This window comes from Mirounga leonina, unplaced genomic scaffold (genome assembly GCF_011800145.1).
Source record: "Mirounga leonina isolate KUSES-001 unplaced genomic scaffold, KU_Mleo_1.0 Mir_101609, whole genome shotgun sequence".
Lineage (NCBI taxonomy): Eukaryota > Metazoa > Chordata > Mammalia > Carnivora > Phocidae > Mirounga > Mirounga leonina.
Window position 1 is genome coordinate 2003060 of NW_023270164.1, and position 25245 is coordinate 2028304.

Here is a 25245-nt window from a genome sequence, read left to right on the forward strand (position 1 = left end):
AGCTTGGCTCTCAAAGTGACACTACAGCATAGAAGAAGGTAATATATTTGTAAGGAATGTTGAATTTTCTAGACTAGAAATTGGTTTTGTTTGTTTAATTATTAAAGATTTAAGAAAAGTCTGCTCAAAGCACAAAAATTTGTTCTGATGAGATGTGTAAGCTTTGCTATCTGAGCAATCTACCAGATAGATTCCCCATAATTAGGAGTAGAATGTGTAATTCTAAGACCAGTTTATAATTTTCACAGTAATTAATCATTCAAACAAATATTTCTTTAAATATTAAATAACCCATGGATCAACCTATTAGACAATGCTTCTATATGACAATGAAAGCATAGATAGTCATCCTTATGCTGTATATTCACATTGTTGATAGTTGTTCTTAACAACTATGACTTTCAAATGGTGATTCTCATGAAATGGAATTTAAAATACAATATATAATTTTATTAAAAGTAACATGAATTAATACGTAATTCAGCTTCATCAACATCACCCTTCTGATATTTTTCTATATTATTTTTCATGCTTTAGAGTAATAAGACAAAGAATGAATGGAAATGTCAAGTTACTATAGAAGGAGAATGGTTTTATGGACCTTCTGTTTTATATGTTGGACCAGGTGAAACTGTGCAGTATCCCCTTACGTTCAAACCTATTTTGGAATGTGAGATTATGGTATGAACTCATTGATTTTTTTTCCTAGTATTAATTTGTCAATAAACTGTTGTATGATATTAACCTTTATAATTTATGATAAACCTTTTTGCAAAAAAGTTATCTACTCTATGCTTTTGATTATTAGTATTCACTCTGCTTGAAACTTTAATAAATCTTTTAACTTGAGGGATAAAATTTCTGAATTCACAATGCCATTGGCTGCCAGTACTTACGTCTAGATTATTTTTACATAACACGTTTAACAAAGTAAAATCATTGTTCCTTTGTTTTTATTCATTAAGGTAGTTGGTACTTCAGAGAATATTTTCTTAAGACATATTTCTTTGACAAGGACATAAAAACGCATATAATTGCTATGTATGAGAATGCCTATATAAACTCTGTCATTTAGAGAAAGCAAAGAGAAACACAGAGCTTTTCACAGGAAATTCATCTTTATTCATTCAGTAGAAGTATTTATACATAAACTAGAAAAGTCAGTGACTGATACCTCCTTGAAAGCTCATTTCATTAATCAGATTCAAAGTTAATAGGATAGCAGAGATGTTTGACATCCAACTGTGACTCCTACAGAGCTGAAATTTGGCTGATTTGTCACAGGGCAGACTTACTCTACAAAATGAAGTAGATGGTATGGAGTATGTCTTTGACATAAAAGGGATTGGAAAAAGACCCCTGGCCTTGGATCATATCACTATAGACTGTCAAGTAGGGAAGATGACAAATAAACCCATAATGGTGCCCAATTATACAAAGACCATCCAAACATTTAAGGTAAGATTTCTTTTTAAGGATGAAATTGTTTTAAGAAGGACTATATTGAATTATATGAATTTTTAAAAACATTTACTTAACTAGGTGAAGTGTCACATAAGGAGATGTTTAGAATACTACTTTTTGTTAGGCCAACAGCTATTAAATTTCATTTCACTTGTAAAGTTGAAATAGCACCAAACAAGTTTTATATCTAAGTATTAGTATATAATCATAAAACACTTTAAAAGCTATTTATTTGAATCATGTATTTTCACCTGAATAAATTATATATGATAATAAAAGGCATTTTCATAAGTATTTTTGACAGCTCTTAAAATTTTAATGTGAAATCTGTAGACATAAAATTTCAAAAGTATATCCTATCATTTATCAGTGTCAATAATAGTGGGAATGTGAAGAAGTGCATAATTATTTACATCTTTATTTTTTATGAAGTTTTACACTTGGCTTTCCTTATTTGATTTAAGCCAATCCTAAAATACATTTTTCCACTTCCCGCTCCCACATTTATCTACAAATTATTGTGTACCTAATAGAATCCTTCAAAGAAGCTTCACATATCTATTTGATCATAGGTGTCTGAATTTCAGAGGGTACTACAGAAGTTTGGAAATTCTCTAGGTTTACCCTCTGGGTTTTGTTGTTGTTGTTGTTGTTGTTGTTGTTGTTGTTGTTTTGTAATCCTGGAAAAAATATGTGCCTTGGTTTTCTTCTCTCCTTACTGGATGGCAAATGGAGTGAATATTAAGAACGAAAATCTCATCTTGTCATTCCCCTGCTGAAACTTGTCAGTATCATTTCTTACCAGTTCAGGATCAAATCTGTACTCCCTGAATTGGCTTTTGCTGTCCTTTAAAAGCTCATCTGCTCAGTTTCATCTGTTGCCACTCTTGGCTCCAGCAGCACTCAGCCCTTTGTAAACAGTATTTACTTTTGCCCCTGTCTGGAAATCTCTACCCAACTCCCTGTCTTCCATTTCTCTGTGTTTGTCTTGCTCCTTTTATTTCTTTAGGGCAAGTCTTAGATGCTACTTTCCCAGAATGATAATAAAAGGTATTTTCAAAAAAATTTTGAACAGCTTTTAAAATTTATGGATTATAAAATTAGGGATTAGATGTCTCTCATGTGCTTCCACAATATATATATTTTTTTACCTTTTCCGCCATCAAACATATTATATCATATTGCTATTACCTTTTTATTGTTTTCCACCAGATTATAAACTGAGAAAAGAGGCGTGCCTCTCTTACCCACATTTATACCCAGCATAGATTATTTTGTCAAAGCTCGTAATAGTTTTTCAAGGAAGATTTTCCATATTTTTATATTTAAAGAGCTTCAACAATTATAAAAGAACAGAAATGTATTAAGATTTAAGAAACATTTGTTCCTAGAGATATTATCAATATTATCAATAGGTACAGTATCTCCTTTCTTAATTTGAAATTTACCATTGTTTTTAATCAACACAGAATAATGAGCCTTATGAATTTGCCCTTTCACATCATTTAATTTAATACATAATTTAATACATAATATAATACATAATACAAGTTTATTGCTTGTATTTCAATAGAAATTCTATTGAGGAACAACTGAGGTATCATCAAGGAGAAAGTCTGGGCTGAGAATCTTTGCTTTATACTTTCAGCTTTCATCATACTCTTGCTTTAGTACCACTGAAATGCTTCTGACCCTCCATCTTTATTCCTTCATCCGTGAAATGAAGTTTACCTCAGTGCACTCAAGACTGATTCACATTGTTTTCCCCTGCTCTTCCTCTCTCTTTGAGTATCTTCCTCTTTGTAGAATTATTTCCCTTAATCTATAATCTATGAATATTCTCAAATTTAGCAGAGCAAACTTGTCTTTATACTACTCCTTCCTCAACTATTATCATCTTTATTGTCCACGATTGCTAAACTTTTTGAAAAAGTGATGATTACATGATCACTTCTTAATTTACAGTGGGCGATTTATAGCTCTTCTACTCTGCTGTGAAACTCCTGCCACAGAGATCATCCTTGACTCTGGGTCAAGAAAAATCACTTATTTTGCCAACGTATCTGCCTCAAAACTCCTGTGGTGTTTGACAGTGTCAATCTGCCTTCTTAACACTCTTCACCTTTTATTTTGTATCATTCTGTATTCCTCATTTCCCTGCCATTTCTTGATTATTATTTATCTGGTTCTTTTATCCTTCTAACCTTCTGATGTCTTTTCAAGTTTCCATCTTCAAAAGTATTCCTACGTCTTTACAACATCTCACCTGGCAGTTTCTTGGCTTCAAACTCTCATCAAGGTACAAATGCCACATCTACACTTTTACTCAAGATGAATGTGTTATGTCAGTCCCTCATTCTTTGACAAGCTGCTAACAGCTCAAACTCAGTATATTCTTTTCATATCTCTTCTTTGTTCTATTTTTCATTGCTGTGGTAGTCTTTTTTATTTTAGAGAAAGAGAGAGAGGGTGTGAGCGGTGGCGGGGTGGGAGGAGAAGAGGGAGAGAGAAAATCTTAAGCAGGCTCCACGCCCAGTGTGGAGCCTAACACAGGGCTCGATCTCATGACCCCAAGATCATGACCTGAGCCAAAATCAAGAGTCCGATGCTTAACACTTAGCCACCCAGGCACTGCAGCTAGTAGTCATTTTTATGCCTTTTTAAAAAGCCTTTTAAGTTATAGTTCATCTTACTGCTACAAGAATAGTTTTCAGCAGAAGGTTGGGACTTCCTTAGTATGAAAGAGAAAATAAAAAATCAGAGAACGTAACTGAGATACAGGTAAAATGCTGTGGCATTTTATCCAAGTGATCAAGTAGTAGAAAATAGTTACGCAATAAGAAAAACAGCAGATATGGGACTTCCAGAATGGTAGAGCAAGGAGTTGCATACCTCAAAAGCAATAAAACACTGGCAAAAATTGTCAAAATGAAAATTTTCAGACCTTGAAATTAAACAAAAACTTAAAAGAATTTGAGGGGTATTTACTCAATAAAAAACTTGGGGGGCCAAAATCAAGAGTCAGACACTAACCGACAGAGCCACCAGGTACCCCCAAACATACAGAGTTTAAATAGATAGTTCCTGGGTGCCTGGGTGGCTCAGTTGGTTAAGGGTCTGCCTCCGGCTCAGGTCATGACCCCAGGATCCTGGGATAGAGTCCAGCATCAGGCTCCCTGCTCCACAGGAAGTCTGCTTCTCCCTCTGCCCCTCCTCCCACTCGTTCTCTCAATCTCTCTCTCTCAAATAAATAAAATCTTTAAAAATAAATAAATAAACAGTTCCCCAGGGAGGGTATGCACATGAGCAATAAGCACATGAAAAGATACTCAACATATCAGCCATTAGAGAAATGCAAATCAAAATCACAATGAGATACCACTTCACACTTACTAGGATGGCTATAATCAAAATGACAGACAGTAAAAACTTTGAGAGATGTAGAGAAATAGGAGCTGTTATGCCTTGTTGGTAGAAAAGAAAATGGTGCAGTCACTTTGAAAAACAGTTTTGGAAAGCAGTAACTCTGAAGGTTAAACATTGAGTTATCATTTGCTTCAGCAGTTCTACCCCTAGATACATCTATGTCCATAAGAAATGAACATCTATGTCCACTTCAAAGTTCATAGATGTTTTCATAGCAGCATTGGTCATAATCGACAAAAGTGGAAACAACCCAATTTCCATCAGTTTATACATGGATACACAAAATGTGGCATATCATACAAGTTAGTATCATTTGTCAGTGAAAAGAAATGATATATTGATATATACCACAATACAGATGAACCTTGAGAATATTATTCTAAGTGAAAAGAGCTAGTCACAAATGACCACATGCTATATGATTGCTACAAATTGTTCCTGTAGATGCCAAGTAGATCAGTGTTTGCATAGGCAGTGAGGGGTAGTGAGATGTAGCACTCAGTGATCTGAAAGTTGGATTTAACCAGAGTTATGGTCAAATGCTGCTTAAATATTCTTTATTTGCTGTATTAATATTGGCGTAGAATTCATTGAAATGGTTCATCCTTTGCACATCAAGTTGCATAAAGAAAATTATGCATGGCTTATAAAAGATATTCAAGTTGTCTAAGCATCAGTGATCTTGCTACAAGTAGCAACAGAAAATAAGCATTGTTCTTTTTGTAAGAATCATTTTCTTTGTTCTATTTTTTCAGAGGTTTCTCCTCAGATTTTTTTTTACTGTATTTGGTGTTTTTCTGCTTTGCTTTTCATTTAAAGGTGAACAGTTTTAATGGAAATATTTAAGTTTTCAGTTTTTTCTGTGCTTTAGCTTGTTACCCGAATTTCATGTAAATATTGACATTATGTAATTCTTTGAAATCTCTTTTCTAGGTAACTTCAGATCTTCCAATAGTGTGGGGAAACCCATACATCACCATAGACCCTGACAATGCAGTTCCATATATCCTACATGTATCCCCTTGGAAACGTGGTGTATTCAAAGGTAACAAAACTATTAGTAAAATATTATTAACCACCACACTAGAACAGATACATGATGAGAAGAAATAAGAAGTATAGTTTACATTTCCCCTTTCTAATAAATGACCGAGAGGGAAGTTTAGTTTTCTACTTCAGTCAGAGCTTTGGGACATACATTTTATGTCTTGTGCTATACTCTCTTGGCCATTTGTTTGAATGTATGTGTTGGACAAATTTCTAGAAGTATAAATATTTAGTTAAGGGTATTTACATTTAAAATTGTGATTGATACTTTCAAATACTTATACCAATTTATGAGCCAGGCAGCATCTTATGAGAATGTTTGTTTATGGGAATAGGTGTTATAAAAACAAGCGTATGCACTGAATTAACACATGAAAAAATAGGTTAAAGTCTTTGGTGTGTGAAGTTTCTTCCCTTTGTCTCTAATAAAGCGTTCATTTGTACAAATTGCCCTGAGGGTTCCCGAACAGAATTGCTTGCATGGGAACAGTGCTGAGGGGTATTCCTTATAAACTTTTGAAGGGAGGGTGCTTAAGAAGGTAGAAGAGTCATAGGGAAGATCTAAGGAACTGTGATTCATCAAAGGAATAAATTGTCCTCTTTGGGAGAGAATTAAAGCCCCACAGTGGTTGGATCCTGCTGAGGAAATCATCATAATGTAGGTAAATGGATATAATTTAGAAGTGTAGTAAGTATACACCTAGTAGCAATCTTGTGCTCCCTAGGAGAACTAGTGTCTCAACCCTGTTTGCCTCAACAAAAATGTTTTAGGAAAGGGTCTATCCTTAGCATAGAAGGGTCTATACCTAGCATGCCAATGCTATTAATAAGCAGAAGGGAAACTTCAGAATGGCAAACAGAGTGATCCATTCAATACCACTGGAACAGAATGTGCTGTAAAGCAAGAGCCAACTTGCCCACCCACATTGTCTGGTTCTAGTGGCCTTGACCTCACAAATCACCAGTCTTAGTTATTAGCATCTTCCACAGTCTTCCCACCACTTTTCAGACATTTGGCTTTGCAAAGCCAATTAATAATTCTCCATGTGACGGGTAGATTTTGAGGTATAGTGAACCTATTCCTAGTATTTCAATAAATTAGCATATTTTGTCCTTTTTTTATGTAATTCAGAAGATTTGAATTGATTTTAAGAAATCTAAAGTTCACTTCTCATTTTAATAATCAAATGACAGTGGATTTCCTTTAGTTTCAGAATGTTAACTAGTCTTTTGTAAAGGGCAGTGAATCATTCAGATTTGCCATTATTTTTGATAAACATATTACATCTCAGTTTCCTGTTCTACAAAAGGGAGAGGGTTCTGCTATGTATGAGAAAGAACATATGAGGAACCTCAAACTGCACAACATTGTTGTATTAGAAATGTGTATGACTCCCTTAAACAAACAAAACCCCTTGTCTATGAATCAGACTCTTAAAGTTATGGAAATGGAGCTAAGAATAATTAAGTACTCATATTTAATATGTCTTTCCTTTGTATAGTCATTTTTTTGTTAGTTTGGCAGCCTTTCGGAGACCATAAAATTTCAGTACATATTTTCACTGAACAGATATGGATTCACTTAAAATGCTGGTTTGAAGGACTTTAGAAGGAATTTGGGGAAGTTAAAGGCGACTCCGGGTACATCATTAATTGGGGATGAATTAGTAAATGTTGCTGGCTACACAAGAGGTTTTGCAGGCTTCATAATTTTGAAAAATATTTGCAAGACACTATCATGATTGCTCTTTCCAGGGCAGTAGTCCCTTAGAGGTGAATTAATGTTGATATGATTTGGAGAAGGTGAGCCTGTAAAGAAAGCTAAGTACATTTTTATTGATATTATTGTTAGAAAACTTACACAACACTTGAAACAGTGTAAATGTAATTGCCTTCTGAACAGCTGTTAATCTAATGTGATTAAAAAAACAGACTATAACATTTTCATATGTACATGAGAATATTCCTATTTGTGCTGGTTAAAGAAGTGTATCCGTGTACATGTATGTATCAGTGGTCTTTTTAAAAAACTTTGTGCTTCTTTTCAGTTCTGTTCTTAATTATATAACAGTTATTTACAAAAGGCCTATAACTTGGGAAGCCTTAATAACTCGAGTTGTTGTGAACAAAGCTGATGTCCAACCAATTATGCCCTATTTCTTAAAATATTGTAACAGATGCTTTTCCTTATATGTTGGTAAATACTCAGTTGTTTGAGCTCCACTGTAGTAAAACCCTTAACCACTATAGCAGGCCCCCCAGGACTTCCCAACAAGCCAGCAGCAACTAAAGGGTTAAAACATGACTCATCTGGGTGCCCCAGGACTTTCATCCGGTGTCCTTTCTCATTGGCCAGATTAGACTATAGGTTTGTTAATTATTTCGAATATTAGCCATGGATATAAAGACGGGTATCATGGCTCCTGACTACTAGGAATTCATATATGGTGGTGAACATATATATCCATAAATCATCTCAGTGAAAGGTACACTCTGATATACCAAAATTTAAACATGGCACTGGGGAGCAGGAAATATTAACAAATATTAACCCTAACACTGGGGGTATGAGAGGTCTTTTTTACTTCTTATTGCAGCGGGAGCCACTGAGGCTTCCCAAGTTATAGGCCTTTTGTAAATAACTATTATATAATTAAGAACAGAACTGAAAAGAAGCACAAAGTTTTTTTAAAAGACCACTGATACATACATGCACAAGCCAGCAGCAACTAAAGGGGATTTATTAGCCAATATGGTGGGGAGGGCATTACAGCAGAGGAAACAACCATACTGAAGATACTTCATGTCAGTAATGAGTAGAGGAGTGTGTCTGCAGTGTGTTTGTGGTAGGAAATGCAGGCTGACATAGAGTTAGAAATACAGGCCGACTTTGATGGGCAGAGTTTTGTTTTAATATTTTGTTTTACTTCCTACTATCTTCTTTTTTTAAACATATACTGTATTATTTGTTTCAGAGGTACAGATCTGTGATTCAACAGTCTCACACAATTCACAGCACTCACCATAGCACATAACCCTCCCCAGTGTCTATCACCCAGCCGCCCCATCCCTCCCACCCCACCCCCCACTCCAGCAACCCTCAGTTTGTTTCCTGCAATTAAGAATTGCCACTGAGGGGCGCCTGGGTGGCTCAGTTGGTTAAGCGACTGCCTTCGGCTCAGGTCATGATCCTGGAGTCTCTGGATCGAGTCCCGCATCGGGCTCCCTGCTCGGCAGGGAGTCTGCTTCTCCCTCTCCCACTCCCCGTTTGTGTTCCCTCTCTCGCTGTGTCTTTCTCTGTCAAATAAATAAATAAAATCTTTAAAAAAATAAAAAGAAATAAAAAAAAAAAAGAATTGCCACTGAGGATTTCTAAGGAGCGTGAGTCAACAGAGTTTTAGAAAGAAAAATCTAGAGGTAAAATATAAAACAGATAGGAGGGGCAAGAGAGGGCAGTAAGATCTGAAAGATCCTTTAGGAGCCTTTAGTAATATTCAAGTTGATCAGTTCTCAGTATTTGTGTTTCTTCTCTTAAAAGAAGAGCCTGAGAAAAGAGTTTAATTACAAGTGGTTTAGATGAGAGTTGATCACAGGAAGCACTCTGAGAGAATGGGAAGGTAAGATGCTAAAGGGAGAAAGTCATTGAAAAGTAAGCTAAAGATCAGACTACTCCTGAGACCTGGGGAAGCTCACTGGGAACCTTCAGAGAGAATTGTCATGCCAAAGGGCAAGCAAATTGTGGTAATCATTCACTAACTCCAATCCATCATTGGCTAACGTTTGCTCTTAGGGCAGATTCCCATGGCAATGAAACAATCCCTACTGGAAAAGTCATAGGAAATGAATGCTGTATATGGAAACTGTCTGCAGAGGGGATTTTTATGGGATCCTGAGAGCATATACCACAGTGGGTATCATGTCATACGGATTGGTAGGTAGAAATTTTGAAAAATGGATGGATTTGGAATTTTTGCAGCAGCCTGCAGTGAGCCACAATCATGTTTCAAGTATGTGATATGGAGACTTGAATTTGAATGCCTCTCTGGCCATGGAACAAATAGTGAAAATTGACCATTTTAAATGAAAGTTAAGGGTAGGGGCACCTGGGTGCCTCAGGCAGCTGAGGGTCCAACTCTTGATTTCGGCTCAGATCATGATCTCAGGGTCGTGAGATTGAGCCCCGTGTTGGGCTCTGTGCTCAGTGAGGATTCTGCTTGAGATTTTCTCTCTCCTCTCCCTCTGCTCTTCATGCCCCCCCCCACTTGCTCTCTCTCTCTCTCTCTAATAAATCTTAAAAAAAAAAAAAGTTATGGGCAGACCGAACTAGACAAGTGATAGTGGATTAAAGAACAGAAGAACAGTTTTTAAAGAAATAAAAATGGGAAATGATGCTCTAACAGCTTGGGTTTTCAGGGATTCAAATTCTGAGATGGGAGATTGGCAGGACATTTATTAGGAGATATACTATGATCAACATTTGTGAAAGGAAAGGTAAGAAGGTATATTGACCAGGTGGAGAAGGAAGTTGGGCTTCTAGACAGGTCCAGTGAAGGCTTTTAGTCAACTCACTGGGGCCTCTTAAGCTAGGATGGCCCTTTGGAATTGTCCCAAGTTAGGAGAAGGCGACTGGGTCTTTATGCTGCTATGTTGATCAGTCATTGAAAGTGGACTTGGATGAGGCAATTTTTTCAAGCCAAGGCAATGCCCAAAGAGGGCTGAACTAATTTTCATCTTCGAGTATCATTCCCTGTAGCTACAGAAATAATTCCTTCATTCCTGATAAGGAATGTGATTGATGCTGTATAGTGTCCACCACAGTTACATCTGATGAAAATCAGATATGGAGAGATAAGGGAGAAAGGAGAGTCAAATGTACTGATAGGAAGCAACACTAAGGAAGGGGATATAATTAACTGAGAGCTATGTCAACTGTACTTCCTTTACATTTTTTTTACTTAGCATAATACCCTCCAGTGTAAATGGTAGGTATTCATCCTTTCTGATGGCTGAGTAATATTCCATTGTATATATGAACCACATCTTCTTTATCCATTCGTCTGTTGAAGGACATCTCGGCTCCTTCCACAGTTTGGCTATTGTGGACATTGCTGCTATGAACATTGGGGGTACAGGTGTTCCTTCTTTTCACTACATCTGTATCTCACATAATAAAGGCTGTATATGGGGGCTCCTGCGTGGCTCAGTCGGTTGAGCGTCTGCCTTCAGCTCAGGTCAAGTTCCTAGGGTCCTGGGATCAAGCCCTGCATAGGGCTCCCTGCTCAGTGGGGAGTCTGCATCTCCCACTCCCTCTGCCTCTCCCCCTGCTCCTGCTCTCTCTCGCGCTCCCTCTCTCTCAAATAAAATAAATAAAGGCCATATATGAAAAACCCACAGCTAACATCATACTTAATTGGGAAAAACAGAGAGATTTTTCACTAAGGTCAGGAACAAGACAAGGATGTCTACTCACCACTTTTATTCAACATGGTACTGGAAGTCCTAGCCACAGCAATCAGACAACAAAAGAAATAAAAGGCATCCAATCAGTAAGGAAAAAGTAAAACTTTCACTACTCACAGATGACATGATACTCAATGGAGAGAACCTGAAACACTCCACCAAAAAACTACTAGAACTGATCAATGAATTCATTAAAGTGGCAGGATACAAAATCAACATACAGAAATCTGTTGCATTTCTATGTACTAATAATGAAGCACCAGAAAGAAATTAAGAAAGCAATCCCATTAACAATTGCACTGAAAGTAGTAAAGTACCTAGGAATAAACTGAACCAAAGAGGTGCAAGAACTATACTCTGAAAACTATAAAACACTGATGAAAGAAATTGAAGATGACACCAAGAAGTGAAAAGACATTCCATGCTCATGGATTGGAAGAACAAATATTGTTAAAATATCTATACTACCCAAAGCAATCTACATATTTAATGCAATTCCTATCAAAATACCAATAGCATTTTTCACAGAACTAAAACAAAAAATCCTAAAATTTGTATGGAACCAAAAAAGACCCCAAATAGCTAAAGCAATCTTGAAAAGGAAAGACAAAATTGGAGGTCTCACAATACCAGACTTCAGGTTATACTACAAAGCTGTAATAATTTCTTTTAAGTAGGCCTGACACCCAGTGTGGAGCCCAGTGTAGGACTTGAATTCACAACCCTGAGATCAAGAACTGAGCTTACATCAAGAGTCAGAAGCTTAACCAACTGAGCCACCCAGGCACCCCATGAACTGTAGTAATTAAAACAGTATGGTACTGAAACAAAGGTAGACACATAGATCAATAGAACAGAATAGAAAACCCAGAAATAAAGCCACAATTAAATATGGTCTATTAATCTTCAGAAAGGAGGCAAGAATATGGATTTTTCATTAAAAATTTTTTCATTAAATTTTTTCATTTTTCATTAAAAATTAAATTTAAAAATTAAAAAAGCGATCAGGAGGATAGATTTATTAAAGAGGCAAAGTTTGGGGGTGTCTAGGTGGCTCAGTCAGCTAAGCAACTGACTCTTGATTTTGGCTCAGGTCATGATCTCAGGGTTGTGGGATTGAGCCCCAGGTCGGGCTCCTCACTCAGCAGGGAGTCTGTCCCTCTCCCTCTGCTCCTCCCTCTGCTCCTCCCCTGCTCATGTGCTCTCTCTCTCTCAAATAAATAAATAAGAAATCTTAAAAAAAAAAAAAAAGAGGGAATGCCCATTTTATCTTGATTTGAAAATTGTCTTTTTTTGTCAACTAATCTCAGAAACATGGAAAAATATTGAATCAGTCAACCTAAATATGAAATCATGTGACCTTAGAGGAAAACAGACAGAGACAGACAAAACCAAGCAAACAAAAATACTGCGTATGAAGGCATGACAGAAACCCTATGTTAATGACTGAATGCATTGAAACAGGATGGCTTAATTCTCTCCCTAATAACCAGATGCTGACCTCGCATAAAGCTAATATTACTGTCCATTATTACAGGATTAGTATGTAGCAAAATATAGAGATGTAGTAATAATCTGTTGCTTATTTGTAGTAGTGAAATACACAACTAAATTTCTAGTTGTCTTAGGTAGAAGCTTGAGTTCTTATACAAGACTAATGTTTAGGTGAAAATGATGAGGTTACTAAAGTAACAATAATCCTTAAATTTATTTTGATTGCAATAACATAATATGTTTCATGAATATAATTTAGAGGTGACTATAATCATACATGTTTACAATATAGAGCAGCTGATTCCTAATATAGCGTAAGAAAATGAACTTGTACATGTAAGATTAACTTTGTACAACTTTATATAATGCACATATCATTTTTTTTAATAATTCACTCCAGTTGTTCTTTAATAATCTACATAGAGCACATGTGTCTCTAGCATAACTGTTCTGAGTTCCTTTTGAGGATATCACACTGACCAGCTCAGTGCCCTCCAGCCTGTGAATATTAGGATTACAATATGATTTTAAAAAGCAAATTTAATGACAAACAGGAGACTGTTTAATCTTGTAGGGATACCTCTTGGTTCCCTTTCTGTGATGAGGTGAAGAGTTGAGAAGCTAAATAATTAATTTGGGGCCTGGTAGTCCAGAAATACAATGTGAAATCTGGACTCCAAGCCATGTAAGTATGGGCTGTATAGCTGACAGTTTTGTTCCCTGATTGCCATTTATGACCCCAAGATCCAAGACTCCAGGCCATCACAGAGTAGCCCATATCCCAGAACAAATGTCATCTCCAGTGATGACTCAATACAGTGGATCTCTGCTTTCTTAGCTTGTATGTGTGCTAAGTTGAGAGAGGATTTTCTGAACTTTCAGTTGAGAGAGGATTTTCTGAACATCTCTTCCAACATATTGTAGAAAAGACAATCCCTAAATGTATTTTTTAAAGATTTTATTTATTTATTTATTTGAGAGAGAGGGAGAGAGAGAGCATGAGTGGAGGGATGGGCAGAGGGAGAGGGATAGAGAGAATCCAAGCAGACTCCCAGCTGAGCATGGACAGGGAGCTGGATGCGGGGCTTGATCTCACAACCCTGAGATCATGACCTGAGCCGAAATCAAGAGTTGGATGTTTAACTGGCTGAGTTACCTAGGTGCCCCCCCCCTAAATATTTTTAAACAACTTTTATCTAATTGTTAATTAGTACAGTTGATTTTATTGACGTAAGTATAAGATTTGATAATTATCTCTTATGAACTCTTACTTTTGAGCAACAAACATAGTTACATCTCCAAGGAAAAGGTCTTTAGAAATTCTTAAAATTATTAATGATATTTATTTGTGACCAAAGAAAGGGGTGGGGTGAACTTGAATAGTTGACTGTCTTACCTTTGTCCAAAGAGTTGACAGAAGTACAAAAGAGAAAGGCAGTGACAAGGATCATTTATTAAATTATTAGTCATTTAAGGGGCACCTGGGTGGCTCAGTTAGTTGTTAAGCGTTAGCCTTCGGCTCAGGTCATGATCCCAGGGTCCTAGGATCAAGTCCCACATCGGGCTCCTTGCTCAGCAGGGAGCCTGCTTTTCCCTCTCCCACTACCCCTGCTTGTGTTCCCTCTCTCGCTGTCTCTCTCTCTCTCTCTCTCCATCAAATAAATAAATAAAATCTTTAAAAAAAATTATTAGTCATTTAAACGTATGAGCAAAAGTTGGGCTGAGATAATTTAATATGTCGATCATAGCATGTTGGCCTAAAATGTTCACTAAACATTAAACAACAAGAATATTTTTACACCTAAAACTAATGCAATGTTATATGTCCATTATATCTCAGGTAAAAAATTAAAAATTAAAAAAAATTAAAGAATATTTTCATATAGCATTTACTTACACTATCAAGGCTTTAGATGGTACAGAATATTACATGGACATGGTTCAGTGCCCTCACCAGGATGCTTTAGCTATTTATTCCACATTACAAAACCAAATATTGAGAATCCCATGTTTAAGGTGGTTTCTTGTCATTTTAGTAAATTTAGTCTCTACCCTGAACATTCATGATAGAGTAGTCTGAAATTCTCTTATTATCCATGACCCTTTATAATATAGTAGCTCCCGAAAATAGGTAGCAGTGATCAATTGTGATGTAGCCAACAATTACCTTGTATTTTTTCAATAGCAGCTGAACGTGGTCTTTTACTTGCTGAAAATTGATGGTATTCATTCAGTTCAACACAATTGCAAATTACAGCTAAGCTTCATTTCTACAAATTTGCAGTTCGGAAGTTCTTTCACTAGAATGAAATCTGTTCTGACACTGGCACAAGAAAGCCTCGTCCAAACAATTGCAAACACGTTTTAGTCAGCTTTGCTAAGACTTTAAATTTTTTTCCCCATAAACTTCTGTTCAATGTCAAAACAAAATGTTTACTGCGTGCACAATAAGGTTCTTATGTTAGGCCTGTCTTTAAACAAGATAGAAATTGTTTTTTATATTTAGCATTTGGCTACTCTCTGAAATTATACACAATCCAGAAAGATGTATACTATCAGTTGCTATTTTTAAAATACAAATGAAGTTCAAAATTTGATTTCTAATACTGTATGTGATGAGAAGCACTGCCTGTCACGTGTATTTTCAGAGTGTGATGTTGAGCAAAAGTAGTGCTATTTAAATTTGCATTTTTCATTTAAAACGTGGGCATTATATTCATGCTAGCCACCACATTGCAATGGTAAAATTGCATATCTTTATTACTCTCTCTCTCACAATAACATACTGTTATTGTGTTGCAAAGGAATACATTTAGAAGTCAAATATGACTTGGGCCTCCAATTATATCATTCTCTGGTTGTGTGACCTTGACTTCACTGAATGTCAGGTTTCTTATATGTAAAATATTGATAGTGTTTAATCTTTCAGGGAGCTCATGGGCATTAAATGGAAATATATGGAAAGTGCTCATCTAGTAGGTGCTCAATGTGTAGCAACTTACTTAATATACTAACTCCCATTTTTAAAAAATCCCTAATACAATGTGGATTTACAGGGGGCTTTGCAGTTTCTTTAATCCCCACTCTGTCCTAGTTTGTCTCAATGAAAATGACAGAAACTCAGCTGAAACCGAATTTGGTTCTTACTGGCTTGTTCCCATCACCATTGTGGACTGGGGCATAGTTGTGGAGGCATGAAAACCAATCGGATTCCACTGGTCTTCAAATATTGGTTGCTATAAAGCATTTTTCTTGCTTTTTTAGATGAAAGAGATGTTTTGCAAAACCGGGCCTTGGGCCATTGTGGAGGGAATGAATTGGGTTTGCTTGCATCCTTTCATGCTCCTTTGGGCACTCCTCTTTGCTTTTACCATCTCTGCTTTCCCATGCCACCTGCGCTCTGATGTTTCATGACAGCTTTGCCATCTGTGTGGCTTTACCCTTCAGGGCTTGTGAGCACTAAACTTCTTCTTCCTGCCCCTGTCCCCAAAATCAAAATAAGTATTCTAGGGGCGCCTGGGTGGCTCAGTCAGTTAAGCGTCTGCCTTCGGCTCAGGTCATGATCCCGGGGTCCTGGGATCGAGCCCCCCATGGGGCTTCCTGCTCAGTGGGGAGCCTGCTTCTCCTTCTCCCTCTGCCTCTCCCCCAGCTTGTGCTCTCTCTGGCAAATAAATAAATAAAATCTTTTAAAAAAATAATTCATGGGGCACCTGGGTGGCTCAGTCGTTAAGCATCTGCCTTTGGCTCAGGTCATGATCCCAAGGTCCTGGGATCAAGCCCCTCATCGGGCTCCCTGCTCCGTGGGAAGCCTGCTTCTCCCTCTCCCACTCCCCCTGCTTGTGCTCTCTCTTGCTGTCTCTCTCTGTCAAATTAAAACAAAAATCTTTAAAAAAAAAAAAAAGTATTCTAGTCTAAAGTGCCACTCAGATGATTGGTTACAGAAAAAGTTCTTTCATATTACTAGATCAGTGAGTGACGGCATATACTGTATTTTCTGCCTTGACGTTAGATAATGTGTCCTCTGACTGCCAGGCCAGCATTGGCCTCCAGACCAACATCTGGCATTCAGCAGCAGGTATCTGGGCAGTATTGAGTAGAAGAATCAATACATTTCAAAACTAAGATTGTTTCTAAAATATTTCAGAAATTACTTGGTAGTGAAATAATAGGAGTGCAGTTAAAATATGAGAACAACGATTTATAAACTTGGAGAAAAATGTAAATTTGGTAACTGCATCTACTCCATTAAGGTGAAGGAAGACACTCTTGCATCTCCAGTGTTTGCCATGAGGCCCACATTTAATTGATAAAACACTCACTTATAATTCTTGATTATGTGTCAGAAACATAGTTCTTCCTAGGAGTGCAAGGCAGGCTCTAGATGCTCTATTGAATATAAATTCAGGTTGCTCTTTATATTTGAATTTTGAACTGCTAAGATATGTATATATATATATATATATATATATATATATATATATATATATAACATTGTTACTGAAAGGAAATCTTTCTCTTATTGTGTGTGTGTGTGTGTGTGTGTGTGTGTGTGTGTGAGAGAGAGAGAGAGAGAGTGAGTTTGTATGTGTGTGTGTTTGTGTGTGTGTGTGTCCTACTTTACCAAAGAATTTGTGTATTTTGTGAGGAGTTATTTACAGTAGAAGGAAAATATGGTTTGGCAGTTCATTGGCTTTGCTCATGTAAGACTTTTGCTTAAGCGGGGCGCTTGGGTCAGTCAGTCGGTTAAGCCGCTGCCTTTGGCTCAGGTCCTGGGATCGAGCCCCACATCGGGCTCCCTGCTCAGCAGGAGTCTGCTTCTCCCTCTGACCCTCCCCCATCTTGTGCTCTCTCTCTCACTCTCTCTCTCTCTCAAATAAGTGAATAAAATCTTTTTTAAAAAAGGCTTTTGCTTAAGAATCTCAGATACATGGATTTATTATAAATAATTCATACATTTTTATGAAAATTTTTAAATTCTAATCACCCTTCAAAGATGCTTTCCTAATATGTGAGGAATTAAGCATAACCAGTTGAGATTAGTAGGGTTAGAAGATCATTCAGAAATCATGAAACTAGAGGCGTCTGGGTGGCTCAGTCGATAAAGCATCTGACTCTTGATTTCAGTTCAAGTCATGATCTCAGGGTCTTGAGATCAAGCCGTGCATCAGGCTCTGTGCTGGGCATGGAGCCTGCTTAAGATTGTTTCTGTCTCTCTCTTCCTCAGCCCTGCCCCTCTTAAAAAAAAAAAAAAAACTGAAACAAAAACTTTTTTTTTTTTTTTGGCTTTTTTTCTTAACATGGAACTTCAAGAAATTTTACAAATACTTGTGAACATTTGCCTCTTATCACTCAGCATTTCTTTTTTATTTTTATTTATTTATTTTTTTATTCTTATGTTAATCCCATACATTACATCATTAGTTTTAGATGAAGTGTTCCATGATTCATTGTTTGTGCATAACACCCAGTGCTCCATGCAGAATGTGCCCTCCTCAATACCCACCACCAGGCTAACCCATCCTCCCACCCCCCTCCCCTCTAGAACCCTGTTTGTTTTTCAGAGTCCATCGTCTCTCATGGTTCGTCTACCCCTCCGATTTCCCCCGCTTCATTCTTCCCCACCTGCTACCTTCTTCTTCTTTTTTTTTTTTCTTCACATATATTGCATTATTTGTTTCAGAGGTACAGATCTGAGATTCAACAGTCTTGCACAATTCACAGCGCTTACCAGAGCACATACCCTCCCCAGTGTCTATCACCCAGTCACCCCATCCCTCCCACCCCACCCCCCACTCCAGCAGCCCTCAGTTTGTTTCCTGCAATTAAGAATTCCTCATATCAGTGTCACTCAGCATTTCTATAAAAAACAATCTTTCCCATTTTATTGCTCAGATGGAGCCTAAGGATGCTTTTTTAATACTAAAATTCCTTTTTCATGCAGAAATTACTCATAGAAATAAGTTTAAAGTAAAATTAACAAAATGACGGCACCTGGGTGGCTCAGTCATTAGGCGAATACCTTTGGCTCAGGTCATGATCCCAGGGTCCTGGGATCGAGCCCCGCATCGGGCTCCCTGCTCTGCGGGGAGCCTGCTTCTCCCTCTCCTGCTCCCCCTGCTTGTGCGCTCTCTCTCTCTCACTTTCTCTCTCTGTCAAATAAATAAAATCTTAAAAAATAAATAAATAAATAAATAAAGGCTTTACATGGAGGCTTAAGAAACCACTTTAACAGTGTGGTGAATCCAAACAAATGAGCAAACAGTTGCATTTGATATCAGTGAAACATACATGAATCTGAGGAACTGAGAGATGTAAATGAATAGAAGTGATAGGTAAATGAGAGATAGATTTATAATGAAGACTTTAATATGCTTTATTAATTATCCTGCATTAATTATCTCATATATGATATTGCCTACTGCTGGAAAGATATCCATAATTGGATGTGAACTTCACTTACACATCCTGCTTATACATTATACTCAATTTGGGGTGACAGTTCTCAGATCCTGTTGTTATCCTGCTCAGCAGTGGTGAGTATAGTATCTGAAATACCAAGTGTGCTTTTTAAACAGTTTTATTGTGGTATAATTGTCATATAATAAGCTATGCATATTTAAAGTATACAATTTGAGAAGTTTTAGCACATGCATACAACCATGAATCCATTGTCACAAATCAGATACCGAATATATGTCACCCCAAAATGTTTCCTTGTGTCTATTTTTAATTCTTTGTCCTCCCCTCCCCTCATGCCACAAACCACCCTTGCCTTACGCAATCATTTATTTGGGTATTTTTTGTCACTTTATGTGCATTTGATAGCACTATATATAAATGAAATCATATAGTATATACCCTTTGAGGGGTTGTTTTCTTTTATGCAACAAAACTATTTTAAGATCTACCCATTTAGTGCATATATCCATAGTTTATTCCTTGTATTGTAGTAGTAGTCCGTGGAATGGATATACCACAATTTGTTCATCTATTTACCTGTTGATGGGCATTTGGGATTTTCCATTTTTTGGTAATTACAAATAAAGCTGATATGAATATTCATATATAAATGTTTGCATGGGCATATACTTTCATTCATCTTGGGTAAATCACTTATATGTGGGATGACTGGATAATACGGTAGTTGAATTTATAATGTTTAAAGAAATACCTGCCAACAGTTTCTCAAAGAGGTTGTTCCTTTTTCCATTTTCACCTGCACTGCATAAAAGTTCCAGTTTTTCTATATCCTTGACTGTACTTAGTAACTGAGTTCGCCATTTCCATTTTATCCATTTTAACCTGTGTGTAGTACAATTACAGGGTGGTTTTAATCTACATTTCTGTAATGAATAATAATGTTGAGCATCTTTTCTTGTGCTTCTTTGTAATCCATGTGTCGTCTTCTGAAATGCTTTTTCAAATCTTTTGCCCGTCCCTCCCCCTACATTCAGTTGTTTGTTTTCTTATTACTGAATTTTTAATGTGTTTTTAAAATTTATTCTGGTTACGTTTTTTATCAGATACATGCTTTAAATTTTTTTTTCTTCCAGTCTGTGGTTTTCATTTTAATTTTCTTAATAGTGTCTATTGAGTAGCAGAAGTTTTTTTTCCAGCATTATTGACAAATAAAAACTGTGTATATTTAAGATGCACAGTGTGACAATTTGATATATGTATACATTGTGAAAGATTATACAGATTTTTGATTTTGATGAAATGCAATATATCACTTTTTTTTAAAAGATTTTATTTATTTATTTATTTATTAGAGAGTGAGTGAGAGAGAAACAGCATGAGAGGGGAGAGGGCCAGAGGGAGAAGCAGGCTCCCCGCCGAGCCAGGAGCCTGATGCGGGACTCGATCCCAGGACCCTGGGATCATGACCTGAGCTGAAGGCAGTCGCCCAACCAACTGAGCCACCCAGGCGCCCGTGTCACTTTTTTCTTACATGAATCAGGAAGAAACATGCAGTTTTAATGGCAACCTAGATTATTACTGCTTTAACATATTGCCCCAGTAATGAAAGCATAGGTTCTTCCTAAGCTAAAACATAATCGGCCATCCTCTACAACAGAAATCTGAATCCTGTAGATTTTATTAATCCTTTCCTGTTGTCTGTAGTGTCTTCTGTTATACACATTTCAAAAATGTGTTTTAGAAAGAACAAATAGTATAATACCACAAACAAATGGAGCCTAAAGGACTACAGTTGGGGGCTAGACTACTATATATTTTATCATAAAAATTAAGAGCTTAAAAGGAATAGAAGACAAGAGCTATATTATACACAAAATAAAAGCAGATGTGGCCAGAACACTGGGTTTCTTTAATTAGCCACCAGATTTTGTTTTTCCACCTTGCCTTTTCATCCCCTAAAGAGGGAAAATAAAACAAAAGAACATGAGTTAGAAATGTGGTTAAAATGAGGTAGGAAAAAGATAAAGAGAGAAGGAAGAGGGTTAATAGAGATATCCTTTGGCTTCCATCTTTAGTCTTGCTACTGATACTTTAGGGTAGTGTATTAGAGAAACAAGACAATGAAAATTTATTCAATCACATGTAGTATAATGTACATAGAGCAGATATTTATGAAAACACTTCTTGACAGAACTAATGTACCTCCAAGAAATTCTCAAGGTGATAAAAGCCCAGCCATACGGAAATTTTCCTTAACCACAGTATTCCTCATTAGTGATAGGGAGTGGTGAAGCATGAAGCCAGTGGAGGGAGGAGGATGGGTGTGGGGGGACCAAGTGCAAAAGGGCAAAGACCTTGCCAGGTTTAACTGTTGCCATGGAAACTTGCTTCGGGAAGTTTTCTAAGGGGTGAAATAGTTTAGATAATCAGTGAGCAGTATCTGAAACCTATTGCTTTAGGTCAAAATAAATGTTTTGTAAGTATGTGAGTTATTTTGCTGTTTTTCCAGTCAAAAGCCCTTTTATTCTGTGGTATATTTGGTGATATTTAGACATAATGTACCATTTTCCACATTCCATGTCAGGTAAATGTATATGCCTTTGTCACTTACCATGTGACCTGGAGTGAGTTACCCAACCTTCTGTACAGCCCAGGTTGCTCAGCTTTAAAATGAGTCTAATGCGGAATTAACTTTTATGTTTATTAAAGGGGTTCAATAGATAATGAATAGGAGGCATTCATCATATGCCTAACACAGAGTAAACATTCAATAAATGGTTTTACATTATTTTCAAAAGATTAACCATTGATATAAAATTGCATTGCTCAGGCTTTAACTTGAGTCTGATATCGACATTTTACAAGATAGCATAAAATTAGAGAAAAACAATGCCTAATGGAAAACAAAGTTTGTTTTTACTGTTAGAAATGCATTTTGAAAAAATCAAACATGTAGACTGTTTAGCAGAGAAAAAAAATCCATTTGTCAAAATAAAAGCTTGAGCTATTGAAAATATAATAGCTGTAATTGCAATTCCTATTAGATTTTTTTGGTAACATTCATTTCAGACAAATTGAAAGTCTCCATTAAGTCAGTGGTGCTGTATCTTAGAGAGTTGCTTTGTACACCACTATTATTTCTGTTGTACCTAGAGTTTTTCCAAAACAGTCTTAATAGTTTTCCTATCACTCTGATAAACTGAAGCACCAATAAGCCACCTTTTATTTACTTTTGTTCCCCTTTGGATTCGTTGGCCTTAGCCCGAACAGAAGGAAGCAAAGTAATCACACGTACATAGTGTGGAAAAATATTATCAACTTTTGAAACACATATTTTCATAATCATTATTTACTGCATTTGGTTCAAAGGTTCATTGCCAATAGTCAGTTGCTGAGTCTAACGTTATTCTTTGTAATAAGCTTATAAGAATTTGACTGCTTGTCTCTTCTACCATAGCTAATTCATAACCAAAAATAAAGATGCATTTAAAAAAATGTAATTGTTTAGAAATAAAATAAAATTAAATTGCCAAGAAAAAGGTTTTTTGCTGGGAAAAAAATGAGTCTAAATTCATGGCATAATTCTAAGATATGTTGTTTTATTTATTTTTTTAAACTTTTTTTTTTAAAGATTTTATTTATTTATTTGACAGAGAGAGAGAGAGCGCGCAAGCAGGGGGAGTGGTAGGCAGAGGGAGAGAGAGAAGCAGGCTCCCCGCTGAGCAGGGAGCCCGATGTGGGGCTTGATCCCAGGACCCTGGGATCATGACCTGAGCCTAAGGCAGTTACTTAACCAGCTGAGCCACCCAGGCACCCTAAGATACATTGTTTTAAAGTATTCTTTCAATTAAAGCATAAGCTACTAAATAGACCTATATAATTCCATCATTCACTTCATTTATTTCTAATTTTTGAGATAAATACTTAATTTCTCATGCTGGTGTATAGTATATGGTCTTGTTATACTCATGTAGGGCTTTTGAATTGTTTTATAAATGATTGTTCAATTTCTTTTTGTTAAGGGACAATAAAACTGTAATAATGTTTAGATGGATATGTTTGAGGAAGAAAAAAATATGCTGAGTATATAAATAGGCTGAAATGAAAAAGAATGGAGAATGTGTGCTTTTAGTTCTTGAGAGTATTTTCATAGTATTTGAAATATTGATTAGGTTTCCTTATTATTCAGTGCAAACATATTATTTAACATAATGTAGGTTTATCCAAATAATGGTTTTATCTAACTGAATTGTTTTTCTTAAAAGTTTCCTTTTCAAATTGTTCACTACTAGTGTATAGAAATGTAACTACTTTTGTTTGTTGATTTTGTATCCTGCATATTTACTGGATACATTTATTAGGTCTAACATTTTTTTGTGTGTGCAGTCATTAAGGTTTTCTCTATATGAGATTGTGTCATCTGCAAACATAATTTTACTTCTTCCTTTCCAATCTGGATACCTTTACTACTTTTTCTTGCATAATTGCTCTGGCTAAAAATTCTAGTTGAATAGAAGTGGCTACACCAGCCATCCTTCTCTTGTTTCTGATCTTAGAGGAAAGATTTTAGTCTTTTACCATTCAATATAATACTAGCTGTGGTTTATATGCAATATAATACTAGCTGTGGTTTTCATATGTGGCTATTTGAGGAAGTCCTATCCCTAATTTATTTCTATCATGAAAGGATGTTGAATTTTGCCAAATACTTTTTATCCACCAATCGAGATGATTGTGTGTTTTTTTTTTTTCATTCTGTTAATGTGGTATATTACACTGATTGATTTGTGTATATTGAACCACCCTTCATTCATTCATCCACTCATTTATTCTTGGAATGAATCCCACTTGATCATGGTATATAATCTTTTTAATATGCTGCTGAATTTGATTTGCTAGTATTTTTTTGAAAAGTTTTATATCAATGTTCATCAGGGATATTGGATTTTAGTTTTCTTTTCTTGTCCTGTCTTTGTCTGCTTTAGTATCAGGGCATTGCTGGCCTCCTAGAATGAGTTAGGATGTTGTCCCTCCTCTTCAATTTTTAAGTGTTTGGGGAAAAAAAATTAATTCTTTAAATACTTGATAGAATTCAACAGTGAAGACATCTTATCCTGGGTTTTTCTTTGTAGGAAGCGTTTTGATTACTGACTCCATGTCCTTACTAGTTTTATATCTATTCAGCTTATCTTTTATTTATGAACAGTTTTAGTAGATTGTGTATTTCTAGGAAATTGACCATTTCATCTAAGTTACCCAATTTGGGGGGCATGTAATTGTTCATAGTATTCTTTTATAATGCTTTTTATTCTGGTGAAAACAATGTAATATCCCCACTTTATTTCTGATTTTATTAATTTGACTCTTCATTCCTTTTTTCTTAATTACTTTAAAGGTCTGTCAATTATGTTGACCTTTTCAAAGAACAAATATTTTTATTTTCTCTATTGTTTTCCTCTTCTCTGTTTTATTTACCTCCACTTTGATCTTTATTGTTTCCTTCCTTCTGCTCGTTTTAGGTTTAGTTTGCTCTTCTTTTTCTAGTTCCATATCAATGTGCAGTTAGGTTGTTGGTTTTATTATTTATTTATTTAAAGTTTTTTGTGGGGCTTGAACTCACAACCCTGAGATCAAGACCCGAACTGAAATCAAGAGTCAGACACTTAACCTACTGAGCCAACAGGTGCCACAGGTTGTTGATTTTAGATTATTCTTTTTAATGTATGTTTTTGCTACTATGAATTGCCCTCTTAGTGCTATACTCACTGCATCATACCAGTTTTGTATACTGTGTTTTCCCTTTCAAACATCTGATATTTTCTCATTTCCATTGTGATTTCTTCTTTGAAATATTGGCTAAGTGTTTGTTGTTTAGTCTCCAAATTTGTGAATTTCCACCCTTTTTCCCATTATTGATTTGTGCTTTCATTCTAT

General features: G+C 36.2%; 1 protein-coding gene across 1 annotated transcript in view; it reads left to right on the plus strand.

The window, feature by feature from the left end:
* The window catches only part of CFAP47 (cilia and flagella associated protein 47), a 494762-nt gene that overhangs the window by 311210 nt on the left and 158307 nt on the right, over nucleotides 1-25245 (plus strand). The window contains exons 48-50 of the mRNA XM_035002133.1: nucleotides 538-681; nucleotides 1285-1458; nucleotides 5824-5935. Of these exons, the coding sequence (XP_034858024.1) occupies nucleotides 538-681; nucleotides 1285-1458; nucleotides 5824-5935 (430 nt within the window). The remainder of the gene's footprint in view (nucleotides 1-537; nucleotides 682-1284; nucleotides 1459-5823; nucleotides 5936-25245) is intronic.